General features: G+C 47.6%; 1 protein-coding gene across 1 annotated transcript in view; it reads left to right on the top strand.

The window, feature by feature from the left end:
• The window catches only part of LOC133344152 (laminin subunit alpha-5-like), a 93,597-nt gene that overhangs the window by 4,083 nt on the left and 69,704 nt on the right, over window positions 1-19,810 (top strand). The window contains 3 exon segments of the mRNA XM_061554153.1: window positions 2,118-2,270; window positions 17,499-17,616; window positions 18,918-19,036. Coding sequence (XP_061410137.1) covers window positions 2,118-2,270; window positions 17,499-17,616; window positions 18,918-19,036 — 390 coding nt within the window.

Genomic DNA, 19,810 nt, shown 5'->3' with positions numbered 1-19,810 from the left:
GCCCTCTTCTCATACAGTGCCGCAACCGTGTGAGCTTGCGCGCTAAAAAAAAATTGCTTCTCCAAATAAGGACATGTGGGTGGGTTTTTTTCTCCTTTCCCCACGCAACTGTGACAGTGAATTCTTAAAGAGTGATAAGGCCCAGGTAACTCTGCAGCCGAGCGTGGAAACCCACTCGTGTGATTTGCCATGTGCGCACATACACACACACAGGGGCCCCAATTCGTGTATCGTTTTTTGGCCATCATTCTGCCGTGTTTTAGTGGAACGGTGACTGTTTTTCTATTTTCCCGAAAGCTGGCCCGATTTCGCAGTTTGTCCGCTTGCGTATCGTATCCTGCCATATCTCAATCAGCACGGTAGAACCGGTGAGGTTGATCAGGGAGGGCTATGGCAGAGTTTGTGTGTTTTGAGTATTTGGCTGCATTCACACGTGATAAACCACTTTGTTGAGCTTCTCCCAGGGTGAATTCTCTCGTACGGTGGCGAGATGTTAACTACCTCACCTGGTATACAGGAAGGCGTGGGTTCGATACCGACTCTGACGCCTGCTGTATATTTGGAGTTTTCATGTCTCCCTGTGGTAACGTGGATTTTTCTCAGGGTCCGCCAGTTTTTCCCACCACGTTTAGAGTTTTTGGCTGCTATAAATTTCCACATGATAAGCCACTTTGCTGAGCTATAATTTGAGGCCAGGTCGCTTCTTTAACAAAAAGCTACACAGGTCAGTGGGCCTTACCTGGTAAAATACAGAAAAAAGTTTAGTGATCCAAAGCCACATAATTGAAAATTTGTCCCTGCAATTCTCGTGTCATGATTCCGATGAAAGATTAATTGCATTTATGACCTCAGATGTGTGTCGCTTGAGGAGGGTGTGGTATGGGTTCGTTGACTAAACATTCCATTACCCAGACCGTTAGCCTACCATGTACATATATATTGTTATAAAGCAGTGCTAACGAGAAAGGTAATATGTTTAGTTATTAATTTGTGCTTGAAATGTATGGGTCGCTTGCAAGATTATTTGGCTGCTATAAATTTCCACGTGATAAGCCACTTGTCTTCTTGGTTCTTTCGGTAAAGTCACGTAGAAGGGAAATAATAAAATAATAAAAATAAAACATAATAAAATACAATTCTCACGACGTTTCGGCCACAACGCAGACAGCGAAAGACGTTGGTCTGTCAGAAAAACAGCGAAAGACGCTGTCTTTCCGACAGACCTGTTCTTCACCTGAGGACGGCTGCTTGCGTTGTGGCCGAAACGTCGTGAGAATTGTATTTCATTATGTTTTATTTTTATTATTTTATTATTTCCCTTCTACTTGACTTTACCGAAAGATCCAAGAAGATGAATCCCTGCAGTCAAGAAAGCTTTAAATCGAAATATAAGCCACTTGGTTGACCTATAATTTGTGGCCAGGTCCCGTCTGAACACATTCCTGCGAAGGAGGGAGCTGGTAGGAACGCTGGGTTGCTAGGTCAATGGCCAGGGTCAACGGCGGCGTGGTGTATTCCGCAAATATACCCGACTGTGAGGGCGGGCACAAGCCGGCGTGAGTAGGTTAAACGTTGAGTTTTATAAGGGCACCACGGGGTGACCAGCCCCTCCCCTCCCCTCCCCACCCAGCCCCACCCCTCCCACCCCCCACCCAGCCCCTCCCCACCCTCCCCACCCAGCCCCTCCCAACCCTCCCCACCCAGCCCCTCCCCACCCAGCCCCTCCCTCCCCAACCAACCCCTCCCTGCACGATGGACGAACGGACACAATAATCCCCTGTGGGCTGGTGTAACCAGGAGGTTTCTACCAGTATAAAGAGCTATATATCTCAGTAGGCTTTATCCTGGTAAAAAAAAAATATATTAGTTTTAGTATACAGTATTTATGTATTTGTTTTAGTGATTGGCTTATCTTTCCTATGCTTTGCACTCTTATTGGTTTTTTTTGTATTGTTGTAACTTTATGCCCTGAGCCCCACTGGACATCTGTGAAAAGGAGCTTCATAGCTCATCGAATTTCTCCAGGACAAATAAAGATTTTGATTCTGGTTTTGGAAGACCACGTGGACTCCAAAACAATGTTAACGGTTTGCTTCTCCGTCTCTGCGCGCTCCCAGGGCAACCTGTGCGAGATCTGCAGCCTGGACGACCCGGACTCTGCTCACCCGGTCAGCAACACCATCGACGGCACGGAGCGCTCTTGGCAGAGCCCTCCACTCTCGCGGGGGCCACACTACAATCACGTCAACGTCACCCTCAACCTGGGACAGGTGGGTTCGTAGTCACCATCCCAGTACAGTCAGTGGTGGCTGGAGGCGGATGAGACCTAGCCCCTGATGGAGTCTCAGTGCCCTTCTACGTTCTTGGAGAAAAGTGAAAAAAAACTGTCAGTGCATCATTTACATAGGTGGTGAGATCTAGAGCGGAATCCGTCATAGGCAAAAGCAGATCGTATTACTACTCATTCTGTTAATCGTTTAACACATGTTCACAGTTTGTTTAACATTTACTTTTTTGATCCCCGCTGAGTTTTGTCCAAGCCTAACCCTAATCCTCTATTTTGGATCGAGGACACACTTCCAGCAAGCATGGGGCATGATTAAAGTTGTTGACAAATGCCTCTCTTCGCATGATTTTTGGCAAAAACATAGTAATGTTGCCAACACAAAACAATCAGGGAAAGCTGCCAAAGTGATGTTTTGGCCATTTCATCAAGATGTCAGTCGTTCGAATGGTGTTTTCTGGCCAAGTAACGACGCATTGATTCATCAATTGAAGTGGGTTCTTTTGCACATGGTACACGCATGGAAGCATGTGACAATTCGATTATTTACCATTTCTAGAACTTCTATTTTAACGTTAGATTTAAGTGTAATGGATTGATTAAACACTTACAATGTAGACGTGGCATTTTTGTTTTCAACGATACAAACGTGACGGTGAAATTAGAAACACACACCATTGTATTTTTTGTTACTAAATTGCGAAAACAAGGTTATTTATTATTTGTTAAAATCGCTGGGGGGGTGCGTGATTATTTTACTTGACTGGTGTTTTTCCACCTGCCAATGACAGCAACGGCTCATGCCTGTGTTTCTCTGTTCCGTCGGCCCAGAACTCGGGCAGGTCTGGGCAGGCTCAATCATATTCCTTCCTCCCTCCACACACACATGCCGTCCCTCATCCCTTCCAGACTCCTCAGCCTCGCCAAGCTATGTGCATGTAGCCACAGCGTGGGGCGTGCATGCAGGGCTGCGTTAATGCTGTAATTATACCCGGAATACGTGCGTTGTATAATCTGTGAGCAAGTTTCTGGAGGATTCTTTGTCCCCTGGTTATGCGTAATTGGATGGTCTTCAAGGCATTGCAATAATTCCCCATTGTTTTGCCCAGGAATGGCCTGCTACCAATGTATGGTTCCTTACATTGGTATCTGTGGCCAATTCTATTCATAAGTGTTTGGCATGTGGGTGGAAACCAGAGTACCTGGAGAAAACCCACCCATATGACGAGATTATTCTCAAAGCTCCATATAGATGGATTTAATAATGAATGACTATGCTGCCATCTTATGATCACTTTGCTGCTCGGGCCTACACCATATTTATAGGAAATTTCTCATCCAAGCACTTACTTGTAGAGGTGCAACGTTGCATCCATTCACGGTTTAATTTCAATTCTTAAGCTCATGATATATATCGAAATGTGTGCATCAGGATCAAAGTTTTTTTTTATTAAATATTTTTGTGCCATATAATAGCTTTACATGACCCCTCGAGTAGCTAGTATTTAAAATATAAAAAGATAATGGATTATTGATTCAAACATTTTTTTAAACCTTTCAGGGAATTCAATGGCTTGTGACGAGGGTGAATTGCCATTCCCCTACGAGCCGGGCTGAGCCCTGCTTAGCTTGTGATACCTTGTGAGTTCGGCATCGCCCAGGGTGGTTTCTCTCGTATGGTGGCGAGGTGTTTTCTACCTCGCCTGGTATGCAGGAGCGTGTGGGTTCGATCCTGACCCTGACGCCTGTATATTTGGAGTTTGCATGTTTCTCTCCCTGTGGTCGCGTGGATTTTTCGTGGGTCCTCCCGTTTTCCCTCCACGCTATAAATTCCCACGTGATAAGCCACTTCGTTGAGCTATCATTTGTGGCCAGGTCGCTTCTGAAAAATACCTATATAGCTCAGTGGGCCTTCCCTGGTAAAATAAAAAATGCTTAGTTTTCAGTTCATTATAACTCTGTCCACCGCTGTGCAAACAAGCGAACGGGCCATACATTAAAGACCTTTGGAGGTGACATGGCAGGGGGGAGAGAGGCCACAGCCCCGCGCTCTCCACAGCCTCACCCCGAGACGCGTGCTGATGGAGGATATCGGAATGCCGGCGAGTGACGCTGGAGAAGGGTGGGCTACAAGTTGCCCTGCGGTGGGACTCCGCTGACTTTCTCCGCTCGCTCGCTCGCATACCATTCCGAAGGGCGTGGGGCAATTTAACTGACAAGATTGGGTGTGCCTTTGCTGCACTCCCCTCTGTCTTCTTTGGCAAGTAAGACACAACGTTAGCCTACTGTACGTGCAAACAAAATAACTGTGAATCTGAATTCTGAAGCAGGCGCTTGTGGTGTCAGAGGTGCCGTGGGGAGCGGTGGTGTCGCGAGCGGTTCGTGTGGCTGCGCTACGAACCCGGCGACCCGGGTTCGATTCCCGCTCACGGCCACCAACACCAGTGACGATTATCTGAACCGGTCCTGGGCCTCCCCTAGGTCGACTCAACCTCAAATGAGTACCTCGTGCAGTATTTTAACATCGGCACTAGGGAGACAAAGGCGACCGGGCGTGGTGCTGTCCGGCCACGCGCTCGTGTGCTGTGCCAGCCTTCATAGGCGCTGCTTGCTAATGGAACTTTCCCCAACCGCCTGTTAAGGCTATACGGGGGATCTTTGTCTTTGTGCCCCTGTGCCCTCTGAGGCGTGCGTGTGCATTCGTGCTGCCTCCACCTAATTCGTTTGGTCAACAAAATCTTGTCAATTTAAATCAGCCTGGCCTATTAACATGGCATACCGCGAGTTGGCGACGCTGTCTTGGTGCACATCGTGGTGAGCATGCTGGACTTGCAATCCAGGACAGGTCACCAATTTGACCTCTCCCAGCGAGAGGCAGGTGAAACAATGGGCAGGTTTTGTCCATCTCGTCGCCTCTGTCCACCCACAAGCAGTATGAAGGGGGTACAACCACAGTTCGTCGATCGGCAGGTCATGTGTGGTGGAGTAAATTGTGGGTGCTTCCATCTCTTGCAAGATATCTGGCCAATGTGCAGCAGTCTTGCTCAGTGTCAATTACACTCTGTTGCATTTCGCAGGTGTTTAACGTTGAATGTGTTGCCGTCAATCTGCAGCGCCTCATGCCTTCATTTGGAACTTACAACGTTCTGTGCAAGGCAAACACAATATTTGCCCCGAGTGTGCCGAAATAAAAACTTAATTTGAAGATACTGTAGAAATATTTCTTAGCATCACCTTACACGGGCATTCCCGAATACAGTTTGTGCACTTTTTGCTACCAGAGTTTCAAAGGGATTTTCTGTCATGATATGGCATCAATAGTATAACAGGTGAAGCTACCAAACGTCCTGGTTTGGCAGAGGCAATCCAGATTTCAGAAGGGCTGTCACCAAAAAAAAAAATCTGGATTTTGTCCCAAGATTAAAATATTCTGGCCTCGTGCTTAACTTCTGATATGTACTCTACTTGGAAAGAATGGAGCTACCCGAGCAGGGGGTGAGGCTGGAAAAGGAATAGTTGGGGCCTGTGGGTCAATAGGTGCTGCCAATATCAGAAAGACCAGAGAGGCCACTGCGTGTGCGGGGCTCGTGATTGAGTGGGTGTGACTATGTAACTGCGGGCACAGCTGATGGAGGGAGGTGCTCAGGGTTTACAATGTGTCCCGGTTGAGCCTCCCCAGAAATGCGGTAGCTTGAACACTAAGAATAACATCGGGAAAGGGTTGTAAAATACATTTACCTAGAGGTCAAGGTCACGGCGGGGAGCAGGAAACCAGCCGGCATGTTTATATCAGTCATATAATGGCAGGGTGGTCTGGGCTAAGCATCGTTCAGATTAGTCGTAGTGGCGGTTCCAAACGGCCCATCTTGGCCCTGCTGCAGAGTTTGTCCATTGCGGCCTGAGTGGCCATGGGCAGGGCTGCAAAAATACAATAGAATGTGGATTTATATCGCGTCCCAATGTGAAAAACTTAACACACTCATCATCTCTTGCTGCTGTACAGAAACAGTGGGTGCATTCATTTTCTGGAGAGAGGCAGTTGGTCATATCCAAAAAGAAGGTCTTGAACAGGGGTAGGGTGTCGACATCACGTGACTGCTGTGGGAAGGGAAATCCAGACTTTGCTTGCAGCAGTTGCCAAAGAGCTTAGGTGAACTAGAGACTTAACATCACCTCATCCTGACCCCTGAATAAAATGGTACAGTACTGAAGTTGGCAGGAAGGCTTCTGGCAGGTGAAGGCCATCCGTATTTCAGTCCGCCGCATTGTCCGGGTGACAAATACGACAACAAAGACGACAGCCGCCACCAAAACAACGTCCCGGTCGGCCATCTTTCATCTCACCCGCCACCACAAATGTCACGCGCTGCCTTCATCGTGCCCCCGCAGGCGTGGCTGATGCCAACACAGTTCTTTCGAGGGCCTCAAATTTGTGGCCCATATTTTCCTGACCACTGCGCACAATTCTAAGCGTTAGCTACCCCATCTGTGGGCAGCGCTAATGCCGAACAATCCGGCAGATGAAGTATCGAAGAGTGTTTGTTCACTGGCTGAACCGTATCAGTTGATTGAAAAAATGTTTGCTTGTTGCCAACAAAAATGGTATCTTGCAGCGATGCCAACTGGGAGATGCCAGAACGCGTCGCAATAGGAAGCCTCACCGCTTCCATCTTGCATGTTAACGAGGTACAACGAACCGGGACATATCGTGGGAAGAAGAATATGCTGCGATACCGGAACAGGGGAGAACTACGTGTAAATGTAACGTCTTAGGTTGTGAATTATTATAACGCAACTCTGATTAGCACGCTTGGCTAAGCACGGTCCGAAAGGTCAACATACATACGTACGTACCTTTCTTCATTATTGACAACTTGCAGCTCAGCACACGGCAGATGCCTGCGCAGCGCGACTCACGACCTCCTCTTGATACTAAGATCCAGGATGGTCACCGTGTCTACGCGCCGCTTCTCGGTGGCAGCCCCAACAGTCTGGAACGATATCCCTCTGCACATTCGCAGCATCACCTCAATCGCCTCCTTCAAGAGACACTTAAAAACTCACCTCTACAACCACGTGCTTTCGAGCGACTCTGAGCTTGGCTCCGCGCCTCTGAGTTGCGGCCACTACGTCTGCAAATTTGCGCGCGTTCTAAATTGAACTATTATTATTATTACTACGTAAAAACCGGGACTTTTCATTGTCCTGGAAAGATGTGCAGCTACCCTGGGACAGCTACGTCATCACGAGGACAGTCCTGGGAAAACCAAGACAGGTGGCATGCCTAGTGTTACCCCCGAAACTAAGTCGGGGTCACACGGCTGTTGCGGACTCACCGAGTGCACGCACGCTCCTGGCGGTGCCGTTGCCATAGCGTGGGAGGTGAGACGGGTTTAGCGGTGGAAGGAGCAGCGTGCTGACGCGTGACCAATCGCACTGCGGTGCTCGGAGACTCGGCGGGGGCTGGCCGCCAGCCACGGTGAAATTGGAGACCCTCACGTTGTCAAACAAGCCGAGCGTTGACAAACCGCTCCGTGGATTAACCCAAGATGGGTCACCCTCTTTCTTGCCTTGCATGGAGTGTGCCGCTGCGGGCTCGAATGGCGCTCAGGCGTCGACTCAATTAATTGTCCCGATCTTGATTTGAAGCTTTCGTGACTGCAGGAATCCGTACTCTTTGCTTCTTTCGGTAAAGTCACGTGGGTATAAAATAAAATAAATCACGACGTTTCGGACACTTGTGTTGCGCCTGAAACGTCGTGATTGTTCTGAGTTTTGCTATGTGGGAAGCCGACAGCATATGTCCAATGCAGAGACAGGCCATAGGAATGTGGAGTTTCCTTCATTGCCTCGGAGCTGCGGATTGAGATGAGCTCTGGCCCACGCACGTTTTAAGAAAGGATAAATTATTTTCACAAATATTTCCATAATTTCTGCAGAGCAATGGATTGTTGCATCGCACAACTGAGATGTGGCAAAGGCTTTGCAGAAGTCTTCATCCAGCAGTGGATAGATTATGGCTGATGACGATGAGGGCGATGAAAGCAATTTGAGGCTAAAGTGAGAAGTAATCAGAAGCTACACAAATGGAACAAATGAACATATCACTTGAAAATTGCACAACCCATAAACTGTCCATGAACACTTGAGGATCTGCAACTTGATAAACTGCAGGACCTGAGCTAAAGTGACGTCTCACAGCAGTGGGAGTGAACCAGCCTTGTAGAGCGCATCATTTTGAAAACGTCGCAGTGCCAATACGGCCCTTTCATCTTCCTCACAAAAGACACGTTGCATCTCAACAGGCCCTCACCTGCTGCGAAGGAAAAGGAATTCGTTCATGCACAAGCACAGCCCTTTTCAGATGCACCGCTTGAGCTGAGGCGTGGATTGACGAGGCGTGCCATGCGACGGCTCCGTGCGCTCCCCTCCGCAGAAAGTGGCTCCATCGAGACGGGACGGAGGCATTTGCACGCCGGGGTGTGGACCCCAGTGAGGTGGCGGTGGCGGCTGTCGTGGTGCGGGGAGCGGTGGCGCGGTGGTTAGCTAGCCAGGAGCAGCGCTACGATACCCGGCGACACCAGTTGTATTCTATGAGACATCTCTTTTACCAGTGGCAAAATATAGTAGTAGGTTTGTACCCTTTCAACTGGTACAAAAACTGACACCTTTATACAAGTATGCCTTTTGGCGTCATCTGGTCCAACACCAATGGAGACTAGGCTCTAAGAAAAGCTGTCTCGGGTGTGGACCAATCAACTTCAAGGACAGTGCATATCATTATCATCATATGAGTTGTTTATTTTTGTTTGCATTTTGACTGCTTGTGTTGTGGTTATTGCAAACATGATGCCTTGTATAAAGGTGTCAGTTTTTGTACCAGTTGAAAGGGTAAAAACCTACAACCAGTTGCATTCTTGCTCACGGCCAAAACCAGTGACGATTACGTGACCACCAATTCCAGCGTTAATAACAAGCGACCGCCTGGAATTAGATCCCAGCATCTCAGCGGTACAAGCCCAGCGCTCTGACCTCCGGGATACCCGGCCACCTCTTATCTTCAGTTTTTGTTGACACCACCGCCATAGCGCCTTGACCTACGCTGCGAGCCCCTCGTGCGATAAGGCCACAAGGAAGGCCAGGACCGGCATGTGTTGCCGAGGTGTTTGTCGCCACTCCTGACGAGCGACTTCGGAGCCCCCCGTTCCGTTTCATCACGCTCCGTCCGATCGCGGTTCCAGTTCACCTGCATAACAGAAAGGGTGGCTCGCTACACTGGTGCCCTGGCCACTTCTCGTGTGGCTGAGCCCGATAGGCATGCTGCTAGTCAGGGGCAGAGCACGGGATTTTTTTTTGCCCCTTTTGCAGTTTTGCTCGAATGGACCTTCCGCAAGCTTTAGCGCTCGCGTCAATAGCGTCGGCAGAATGGACAGCAGCAGCTGCAGCGTCGTGGACGAGTGGCTCCTCGCGCTATTGCCATCCCTTCTACGTCCTGCGTGATGACCAGCCCTACGGTTCTACAGAATACGGGTGCAGTGATTTACCCCCCCACTCCCCTCCTCGGCGATTCAACAAATCGTCTCGATGCAGGGGTCACGATTCTTTCGTCGTGAATTGAGCGACCTCTCGCCGCTGCTCGTCGCGTGGACCCATTACATCCAACGTGCGTGCACCGTCCCTGCGTCAAACCGCAGTCGGATGAAGGTCTCTCCACGCCACGGGCATTATTTGGCATCAGTGTGCAGGAAAACCTCGCCAAGCACGGTCTCATAGGGCGCGTGTTTCACCCACACACCGTTTACCTAATGAGCCCTGTTTTCCAGAACACGGGGTGATGTTTTGGCTGTACGCGGTGTGACGTTGCTAAGATTGTTGCTAAGATAGCTGTGACGCTTGCGAGACGTTGAGAGTGTTGCATCCGTTGGAAGGCACTGCCGTGTGAAGGAATCGCCCGTGAGAACGATTTATTTACCAAGCGTGTCTTCTGTGCGTGGCTTTTTGGGTGATGTAGCGGTTAGCGCGCTGCGTTACCAGCCCGGTGACCCGAGTTCGATTCCCGCTCACGGCCAACACCAGTGTCGATTATCTGAACCGGTTCTGGGCATCCCCTAGGTCGACTCAGCCTCGAATGAGGACATGGTGCGGTGTATAAAAATCACCAACAGTGAGGTGCTGTCCACCCACCCCCTCGGGTGCTGTACAGGCCTTCGTATGTATGTTGAACTTCTTTCGTACCGCACGTAGCCAAGTGTGCGAATCGCGAACAGCACACACCCTAACAGTCTGTTAAAGGCTCTAGGTCAGACCTTTGTTTTGTGATGGCGGGGAGCATAGATGCGGGAGCGTAGAGGAACAGGACAACAATGGATTAGGCTGCATTACCCTCTGCTGCCCACCACATACAAAGCACATGCATGGAAAACGTGACATTCGAGGGATGTGTCACACGTTTAAATAATCTATATCCGTCGATGTATCGGTGCAAAACATAATAACCCCTTTTAAACAAACACGACACCCAACATACCTCCGTTATTTGCCTCCAGTGAGTGAATCATGCTGGCGAGTGGGAAGTGAAAGGATGTGCTGTCCTGGTCGATGGCGATCATGCGTCAGCTCCGTCTCTCTGTCTGCACCGATGTTTTATACACACGCCAATGAATGGCACTGATACATCGCTGGAGAGGTGAATAGTAGATGTGCCATGCGCTACAACATAAGGTACAATTATTTAAATGAATGGTGTACGACTGTGTATGATGGTGTAGCGGTGCCATAATGGTTATCTCGCCGTGCAGTGGACCCAACAGCCGGAGTCCTGCACGGCGGAATTACAAGGATTTAAATTCTCATTTCACCTGTCTGAGGTTCTCAAATAGACACAACACAATAAACATCATACATACTCTTTGGTTCTTTCGGTAAAGTCACGTAGGTATAAAACAAAATAAATAAAATCACGATGTTTCGGACTTGTTTCAGCAGTTGTTTCCTGCTGCGGTTGTGTTGCACCTGAAACGTCGTGATTTTATTTATTTAGTTTTATATCTACGTGACTTTACCGAAATAACCAAAGAGTATGGATCCCTGCAGTCACGAAAACTTCAATTGTAGATTAAACCTCACACATTTCTGTTTAATTCATTTGAATTGCATTTTTCCAGATCAGTCACATTTTTTACTTCGGTTGACAACAAACATTATCTGCAGAGCATATATCACCTGTGCCCCCCCAAGTGGACATAAGACGACCTATAGAAGGAATTTCATAAGTAGCTCTGTGAAGACAAATTTCGGGGCAATTCTATGACACAGGGTGATCCATTGCAATGGATGCCTCTTTGTCTTAGGACGTGATGCAGACAGCATAATTGGAATATAAATTTGAAAATGCTAATTCTAAACATACAACTAGAAGTATTGGACTCCTTCCCTGGGTTTTAAATTAGAAGTAAGATCAATTACTCACGATGACGATCATCACCGAGAGTCTTGGCCGATCCATTGCTGAATGTGATGTACTGTATGTATGTTGAACTTCTTTCACACCGTACGTAGCCAACCCTACTATGCTCCCCATGCTGTTGCCATTTCTCATCCTCCTCCGATGCCACAGACCATCTCTGCCGTGAACGTCCTCTTGGTCACCATTCTCTGACGAGCCTTGTCCATTAGCCATAATGTCTCCTTGCAAAGCGGCCTGGCCAAGCCTCCTCTAATTTAATGTGACATTTCCGATTTGCATATTGTTCCCTGGCCCACGTGTTTATGTTTCTCAGTGTAAATTTATTCCCGGCATTTCTCCACGCATGTTTTTGTTGTAGTTGCATAATTTGCAGTTTTATTCAAATCTACTTGGCAGTGTGCATATTTCTAATCTATATGCAACGTCGGATATGTCTCACATTGTTTCTCATTCATGTCATGGCCTTGCATGGAGCAAATACGTGATGAAATGAACTACGGTATACTCTATTCAATTTGCAAACCCCCATTTAGAGCAAATAATAAAAAATCACTTAATATTTCTAAAATATTTTTTTACGTGACTCTGGTTTGCCCAGGAAAGCCTGGCTGAGTCTCGCGACTGTTATGCAGGATGATCTTGCCACGACGCTTTCACAGACGGGGGCCGATCACTGCTATGTACATTCCACTTGAGCACTTTGTGGTTAATTTTTCAAATTTTTCAAAAGTTGCACCACTTATTCGCGCAAACAAGCGGATTGAAACTCCTCCTGCGCGCACACACACACACTTTACAAATGCGGGCTGTTTACATAGGCCAGCGTGTGTTCTTTTACAATCGTATTTTGACTTCACGTGGTGACTCAGTGGCCAGACTGTAGAGCTGAGGCAGCGTTTATTGGCTGTCGAGGCAGTGAAAATTGGACTCTGTTCCTTGGACTGGCTTTACAGTGACACAATGCCATTCTTTCATAACTCACAGCCTTATTCATCATTGTCTCGATCTGAGTGCTGGATTTCTCCATTGGTCTTACTTACAGCTCATGTTCTAAACATCCACGGGTGTATTTATTCACTATATACTGTGGGATGCTTTGCATGGGGCAGTGGAGGTAATTGACATTGGAGTGGTTATTGCACTGCACTATGAACCCATCAACCTAATTATAATTCCTGCCACTCACGGCTAACATCAGTGGCAAGTGACATATCTGAACTGGTTGTTACTCACCCCCCACCCGCATTCTTCAATCTATAATATAGGTTTTTTTTGGGTTAGATTGCGTAAATATGAATGTGTCGTTAGACCCACCACCAACCGACAAAGCCAATTAGTAAGGGTTGTCACGTAAACAGAACATGCCAATTCGATACGAGCACAGCAAACAGGTGTGTTGGAGAGAAAATCCACAACCTTTACAATGTGAGTTCGACGTTTCGCCAGTAATTACAACTAGCTTCATCAAGCGACAGGCAGATTTGTGGATAAATCCTCCTGTTTCGTTTCCTTAACCCACCCTGGTCGGTGTTTTGAAGTATGATCAAACAACCCCCATAATGGACACACCTTTGGATAGCCTTCATCCAGCAGTTATGTACTGCAGTATATAATGTTGAATGGAACTAGGACCCATGTCTAGAAGAGGTCATTGACTATAGCATCTGGCAGTTCACCAACATGGATTCAAGCAAGCCTGACTCTGCTGACAATTGTACATCAAAAACCGCTCCAGAGTTAACTTGTACTGAATCAGCTGAAATTATTCAGTCCCAGAAGGCCGTGCGGCCGATGAGTCATTGTGGGGAAAAAAATGCTTTATGTGTGTGGACAGACATATTGTATGCGGGAGACATATTGTTTGCTTATCTATTTTGTTATTTATCCAGCAGTGAATTGACGTAGAGCGTTAAAGTAGTTCTTTACTTTTGAACAAGAAGACCGTGGCTGTATTGGCAGGTCTTCTTGCTTCTGTTGGAGTTTTTTTTTATTCTTCAACTGCCTGATGATGCTGGCTGTAACCACCAGGGTAACGTCCGTACCCAATTGTTAAATGTTACGTGGATCGCTCTGCAATATCATCCCAGTGGTGCTGCTGAAGCAATAATACATTTGCACGTTTGTTCATCATGTGACAACCTTATTAATTTACTGTGTCGGGTTGGGGAGGGTCTACGACACACACGTTACTTATGCGGCGATCTGACCAAAGCATCTAATCGAATCAAAATAGTGGTTATGAAAGCCTCCGTGTTAAATTCACGAATCGATTCTTTATAATAAAATAATAAAAATAAAACATAATAAAATAATTCTCACGACGTTTCGGCCACAACGCAAGCAGCCGTCCTCAGGTATTTTATTATGTTTTATTTGTATTATTTTATTATTTCCCTTTTACGATTGTTTATAGTCCATACAAAATTATGTACAAGCGTTATGTAACTTGGCAATGTTGAATGCATATTGATCGAGCGAATTAAACTGAACAAACCAGACCGAAAAAGCCTAAGAAGCACTATAAATGAATTTGTAAAAAAATTAGACAAAAAAAAAATTCTCGAATCACACCGCAACCCTGCCACTCGCACTAATTCGTCGATTCGTGACAAGCCCAACTATCGGCGTCAGTTTCGCAATCCCAGTCGGTCATGGCCGTGACCACTCCCAATGCCTCCAATCAGTCAAGCGGTGCCATGCGTTGAAGTTAAAAAACAACAATTCCTGAATACATTTGACGAGCGAACGCAAATACGTGCATCGGTGAACTTCCAAGAAGACATTCAAGGTTGTGTTTTTGTTTACTTAGACTAGCGAGGCTACAATGTGGCCTCCGCAGCTATAGATAGGCTCGCTCTCACGGCACACAGCTTATCAAAGTGTCGGCGCCTGTGAAGACGCCCGTGGTGGCGGTGTGCTCGCTATTGTGCCTCCAAGTGCGGGTGTCACGCACGCAGGAGCACCTGAGGCTCGTCGCATCGATGCACGATGCCGAACGTGAATAGCCTAGGGCTGCGTGTCACGTTTGGGGGGGGGGGAGGATGGGGCCATGCGTGCGTCCTGGACTCTTCTTAGCCCGTGCGAGTTTCCACAAGTTGCTTAGGCAGAAGCGCGCTGACAACAACAACAATAACAACAACAGTTGTCATTCGCCGCCGCTCTGCGATGCGTCAGGCCTTTGTGCTGTGCTCGCCGCACTTTGAGAAGAATGCGTGGAAGCGACAGAGCGATGAGTGGCAAGAACACACGCCGAAGGTGTCGCGTGTGAACTGGTTGCGGTGACTGGCGGACGCGTCACCTGCAACTCCTTCATTTGGTTAAGGAACGAGACATTTGCTAACCGCCCTTGTTTTAGCCACCTGATTTAGTGCGTAATCTGCCCTGCTCGTTGATGTGAGCTTCGTGGAGGGGGTGGGGATAGGGCGACGTGGATGCAGGAGCATCTGTCACGAAGCAGCCCCCCTGCACATCTCTATAAAAGACACAGTTGGTGCCGGTCTTTTGAAAGCCCTCTCAGCTTTACTCACACACACACAAAACAAAGGGATGTGCATTGCAGTGTGCCACGCCGGGCCACACGCTGCAGCTGGTTTATCTTCATGCAGCAGTGATGATAGACAATCCAATTATCTCGAAGATGTTTATGATGTTAAGAACATACCAGACGGACCAGACACAGAAGGTGTGGCAGAGGTGCGTTCCCTCAAAAAGGCATCTATCTATATTCTACGACAAACTGTCAACTCAGTTTGGAATGGGCATAATTTGTGTATATATATAATGTTTTCATTAGTGATTGATGTGATGTGCCATATGTTTTTCGCATGCTTAAAAATGTGCTTTCTCGTCATTTAAATCCTCTCGGTCTTGGTTTCGTGCGCGAGCCTTGCGTTGCCCTGCACTGCTGCCACTCGCTTGACCCCCCCCCCCCCCCGGGATCTCTCTCTCTCTTGAAAACGAAACTCGAAGGGTCGATGCGTTTTTACCTGGCCATGGTGATAAGGTTTGGCTTAAGTGTTCCCGGCTCGACTGTTATGAAAGGTGCGTCGCACGCTGGGAGTGACGCTGAGTGGAAATCGCCCGTGCTAGTTTTGAGATGAGGTCAGTAGATTGCTTGTGTCATGTGCTCACCCCTTTGGACGATGATAGTGATTTTTTTAATTAATAACCATTCTCGAACGAAGCATCACGAGTCGCGAGCAAAGTGGAAAATGTCAAGGGAACTGCAAAACAAAGTGTCATCGTGTTTTCCCAAACTTTGTAAATTGGTTTTAATAATAACAATAATATGGATAATGTTTCACATTTAAACCATACATATTCTCAAAGGATCACTCTATTGCATCTTGCTAACGTTATATATCATACAAGATTATATATCATACGTAATTATTTAGTACACTTCTTGAGCAAAAACAAAGAATGGTGATTGGCATGTGAGCCTATGAAGGCCCCGTGTGTACACAGTGGGGTGAGCTTGGGTCCAAGTCAACACCTCGTCTTTTTCATGGTCATGGGATAAAAAAAAATCCTTAAGCTGCTGAGGTTCATAGCTCATGGGATTTCTCCAGGGTGAAAATAAAGTTTCTGATTCTGTGTAACCACAGACTGGAGATGACCAGGTTGCTTGGAGATCAGACCACTGAGCTGCCACTGCTGAGATCCTGGGCTTGACTGTGGCGTGGGCCACCGATAAATACTACTGGGTGCCCAAGTGTAGTGGCTTGGTGGTCTGTGCCCGGTCATCAACAAATGCAGGAGAAAAAAACATCCATCATTAAATATGTTCAAAAAATATATATTTTGGTACAATTCCAGCTCTGAGAATTAAAACAAATATTAACATTTTGGCTTCACTGACAAGCAATGAAAATAACTCTGTAGTAGGGCCCACTACTACGGATAACAGAGGTAATATGAAAGGCTTTCAGAAGGAATTCTGCATAACCCTCCTCTGCAGTTTGTTGTATGCATGCTGACCTTCTTTCACACCATCTATAACGCACAGGAGTGATGCCCTGCTCTGCCAGAGTTCCGAATGGAAGCTTCATCCCATGACATGACACCATAAGCACAATTCCAATATATGGAGAGATTAACGTACCCTCAACGTGCTGAACTTAAGAAATTGGAGGGAAAGAACCGATTAGTATGCACGGAGTGCAGGTGGCAGCGGCCTGCGTCCACTGAAGGTCTCACGCTGGGTCATTGATTATCTGTCCCTTCGCTGTACAACATCTCGGGACGGCGACCTTAGCAGGATGCATGGAGCTGGACTCGCTGGGCGTGCAAGATGCATCTCTGTGCGTATTCGTGAGTTTCCGCGCCGTGTGTGCGGCTGTGCATGGTTAAAACGCGAGCGACCCTGAAGGTCGAGTCAGTGCCCTGTGTTTGAGTGGCATACGAGAGCAATGCGAGCATTGCCTATCGCGAATTGTGACACTGCACGTATTAATTTGTAATCACCTTTTCCACCTCTGCCTGTCCCAACACCCCCCCTCCTCCTGTCCCATCATCTTAATTTCCCTCGATCTCCTCCGATTGCTCCACTTTTATAAATAACCATTCTCTAATGAATCTCTCTAATTAACACCTTAATCTCTCCCTTCCTTCTCTCTCTCTCTCCCCATCCTTGCTATGTGTCACACTCTCGATCGCCCCGCTTGTTTCTCTGCCAATTCCTTTCCATCAACCCCGCACTCCCACACACCTGCCCCTATTCTCCCAAACCTTTTACCCACCATGCAGTTGTTCCACGTGGGTCACATCACGGTGAAGTTTGCCAACTCTCCCCGACCGAGCGTCTGGCTGCTGGAGCGATCGGCAGACTTTGGACGCACGTACTCGCCCTGGCAGTATTTTGCTCGTAAGTCCGGGGATCCGGAGGGGGCGAGGTGTGCGTTGCGTTCGTGTGGCGTCGCGACGCACGCGGGGAAAGCAAGCGGCGATGTTTCGCCGTGATAACGCCACCTCTGATTTAGTTTTCCCCCCCGAAAGCAAGGTGTGTTTTTCAATTTAAAAAAGTAGGTACGTCTCACATAATAGAAAAACCTCGAGGATGTTTGTATGTTGAATTTCTTTCGCATCCTATATAGCCAACCATGCTAACCAGAGGTGCCGGGAAAAGACAACAAACCAAACATAAAAAGCAGTTTTAAAGAAATGTGCGCCGCACAAGTGACTAATATGGCGAGCGGTCACAGACAGGATCAGGGTTCTGTCGGACTGCTTTGTATTCCCATTCCATGGGCTCAAGCATATATTTGATGAGAATAAAGAAAAAATCTACAGCATCCACTCAATGCCATTGTATGATAATAATGTTCTTTATGTATCTAGGAAACGCTTATCGAGTCAAAATGCTTGTTTTTCAAGAGGGCCTTCGATTCGGATGCTTGACCAGCGCCTAACATGTACAAGTTCATGTGCAGTGACTTTGTCAATCCACTGATGAGAGCCTCCCCACACTGTGCAGGTCATGGGGGCTTTTTAAACCATACTTCACCAGGCTGGTCTGTGCGGGTTTTTTGACGGCGGAGAGCATAGAGATAGTGTATTCTGATGCCCACAATCATTAATATATATAATCTCAATAATAAGTGGTGGATTTATATGTCAATGGATCAAGCTCACCCGATGATGTTGGAAGTAATTAGCAGCGAAACGTCAAACTAAAATTTGTAAATGTTGTGGATTTACTCGCCAACACACCGGTGGGCTGAAGTAGTTACTAATTGCCACGTTTTGTTTAGGTGACAAACCTTACTAATTGTCGGGTGGTGGCGAGCTAACGACATATTTATACTTACGCGATCTAACCAAAAGAAATATTTATAATGAAATGGATTAACATAATTAATTTCTGTCCCTGAGGTAATGATTTGAATGCCGGTATTGCCGTGAGCATGGCTTATTTCAGCCGGGTGTGTCTGGATCAGCGACCCAGAAAATATTTTTCCACACCCGGCACACCACATCCAGTATCGCTCTGGCTATGACTGAGGCCACCGATCTCGCACCACCAGCGACCTGGAAAATATCCAGTGAAAAGTTATGCTGTAATGAAAATGCATCTGCCTGCAAGGGTGCGCGAGTTTGGCGCAGTGCGGACTGCCCCGTGACCATTGGTGGCGTTTTGTCTTTACCTCCGCCCACGCGGCCACGCAGCCACGGAGCAAGAGTGCCAGCGGAGGTTTGGGGTTGCGGCCGACGAGCGCGTGAGCCGAGACGATGACGTCACGTGCTCCACGCAGCACTCCGGCATTGTGCCGCTCGAGAACGGCGAGGTGAGGCGCCTGCGACCACTACGAATTCACTCTTCTTCCTAGCGTTGTTCCCGCTGTGGCGCAGGGTCCGCTTTTCGGCATTGTCTTCTCCATTTGGCTCGGTCCAGGGCATCTTTAGGGGATGCGTTGACCGTCTTTATGTCGTCCCTTATTCGATCCATCCATCGCTTCTTCGGACGTCCGCGTGGACGGCGGCCCTCTGGCTCAATACGCATGGCAGTCTTGGCCACTGATGACTCTTCACTTCGCATCACATGGCCGTACCACCGAAGCCTTGCCTCAAGCATCTTGTCCGCAATGGGGGCCACACCAAGACCACTACGAATTCACTATTTTTTAAAATTTGTAATCTTGACTTAAAGCTTTCATGACTGCAGGAATTCATATTCTTGGGTCTTTCGGTAAAATCACGTAGATAGATTATTTTCTTTGAACCTAGGAACACGTCCAAGGGGACATCCATGGCGGAGATAGAGCGATGAGATTAGTTCCCATGTGCACGAGCTAGATGTATGGATGGATTGCATCGCCCGACCATGAGGGATGGCTATGGCTCGGGGAGGCCTTCATCCTGCAGTGATCACGTCTGCTGCTGATGTTTTTATGATACCAGAAAGTGTCGTAAATTGACTCGGCTCCCGCATTCCAAAATACTCCACCCCAGTTGAATAGAGTCATTAGAATTTACGTCTCCTGCCACTAAAGCTGTTACCCTCCCCGCAAAGCTGCCCTTTGCTCGGTGAACCTTTGACACTTGACCCTGGCGGTCCCCCG

This window comes from Lethenteron reissneri, chromosome 19 (assembly GCF_015708825.2).
Source record: "Lethenteron reissneri isolate LAM-NWPU_2019-01 chromosome 19, ASM1570882v1, whole genome shotgun sequence".
NCBI lineage: Eukaryota > Metazoa > Chordata > Hyperoartia > Petromyzontiformes > Petromyzontidae > Lethenteron > Lethenteron reissneri.
Note: the sequence above shows the minus strand (reverse complement) of the source record. Positions and strands in the feature narration are given on the sequence as shown.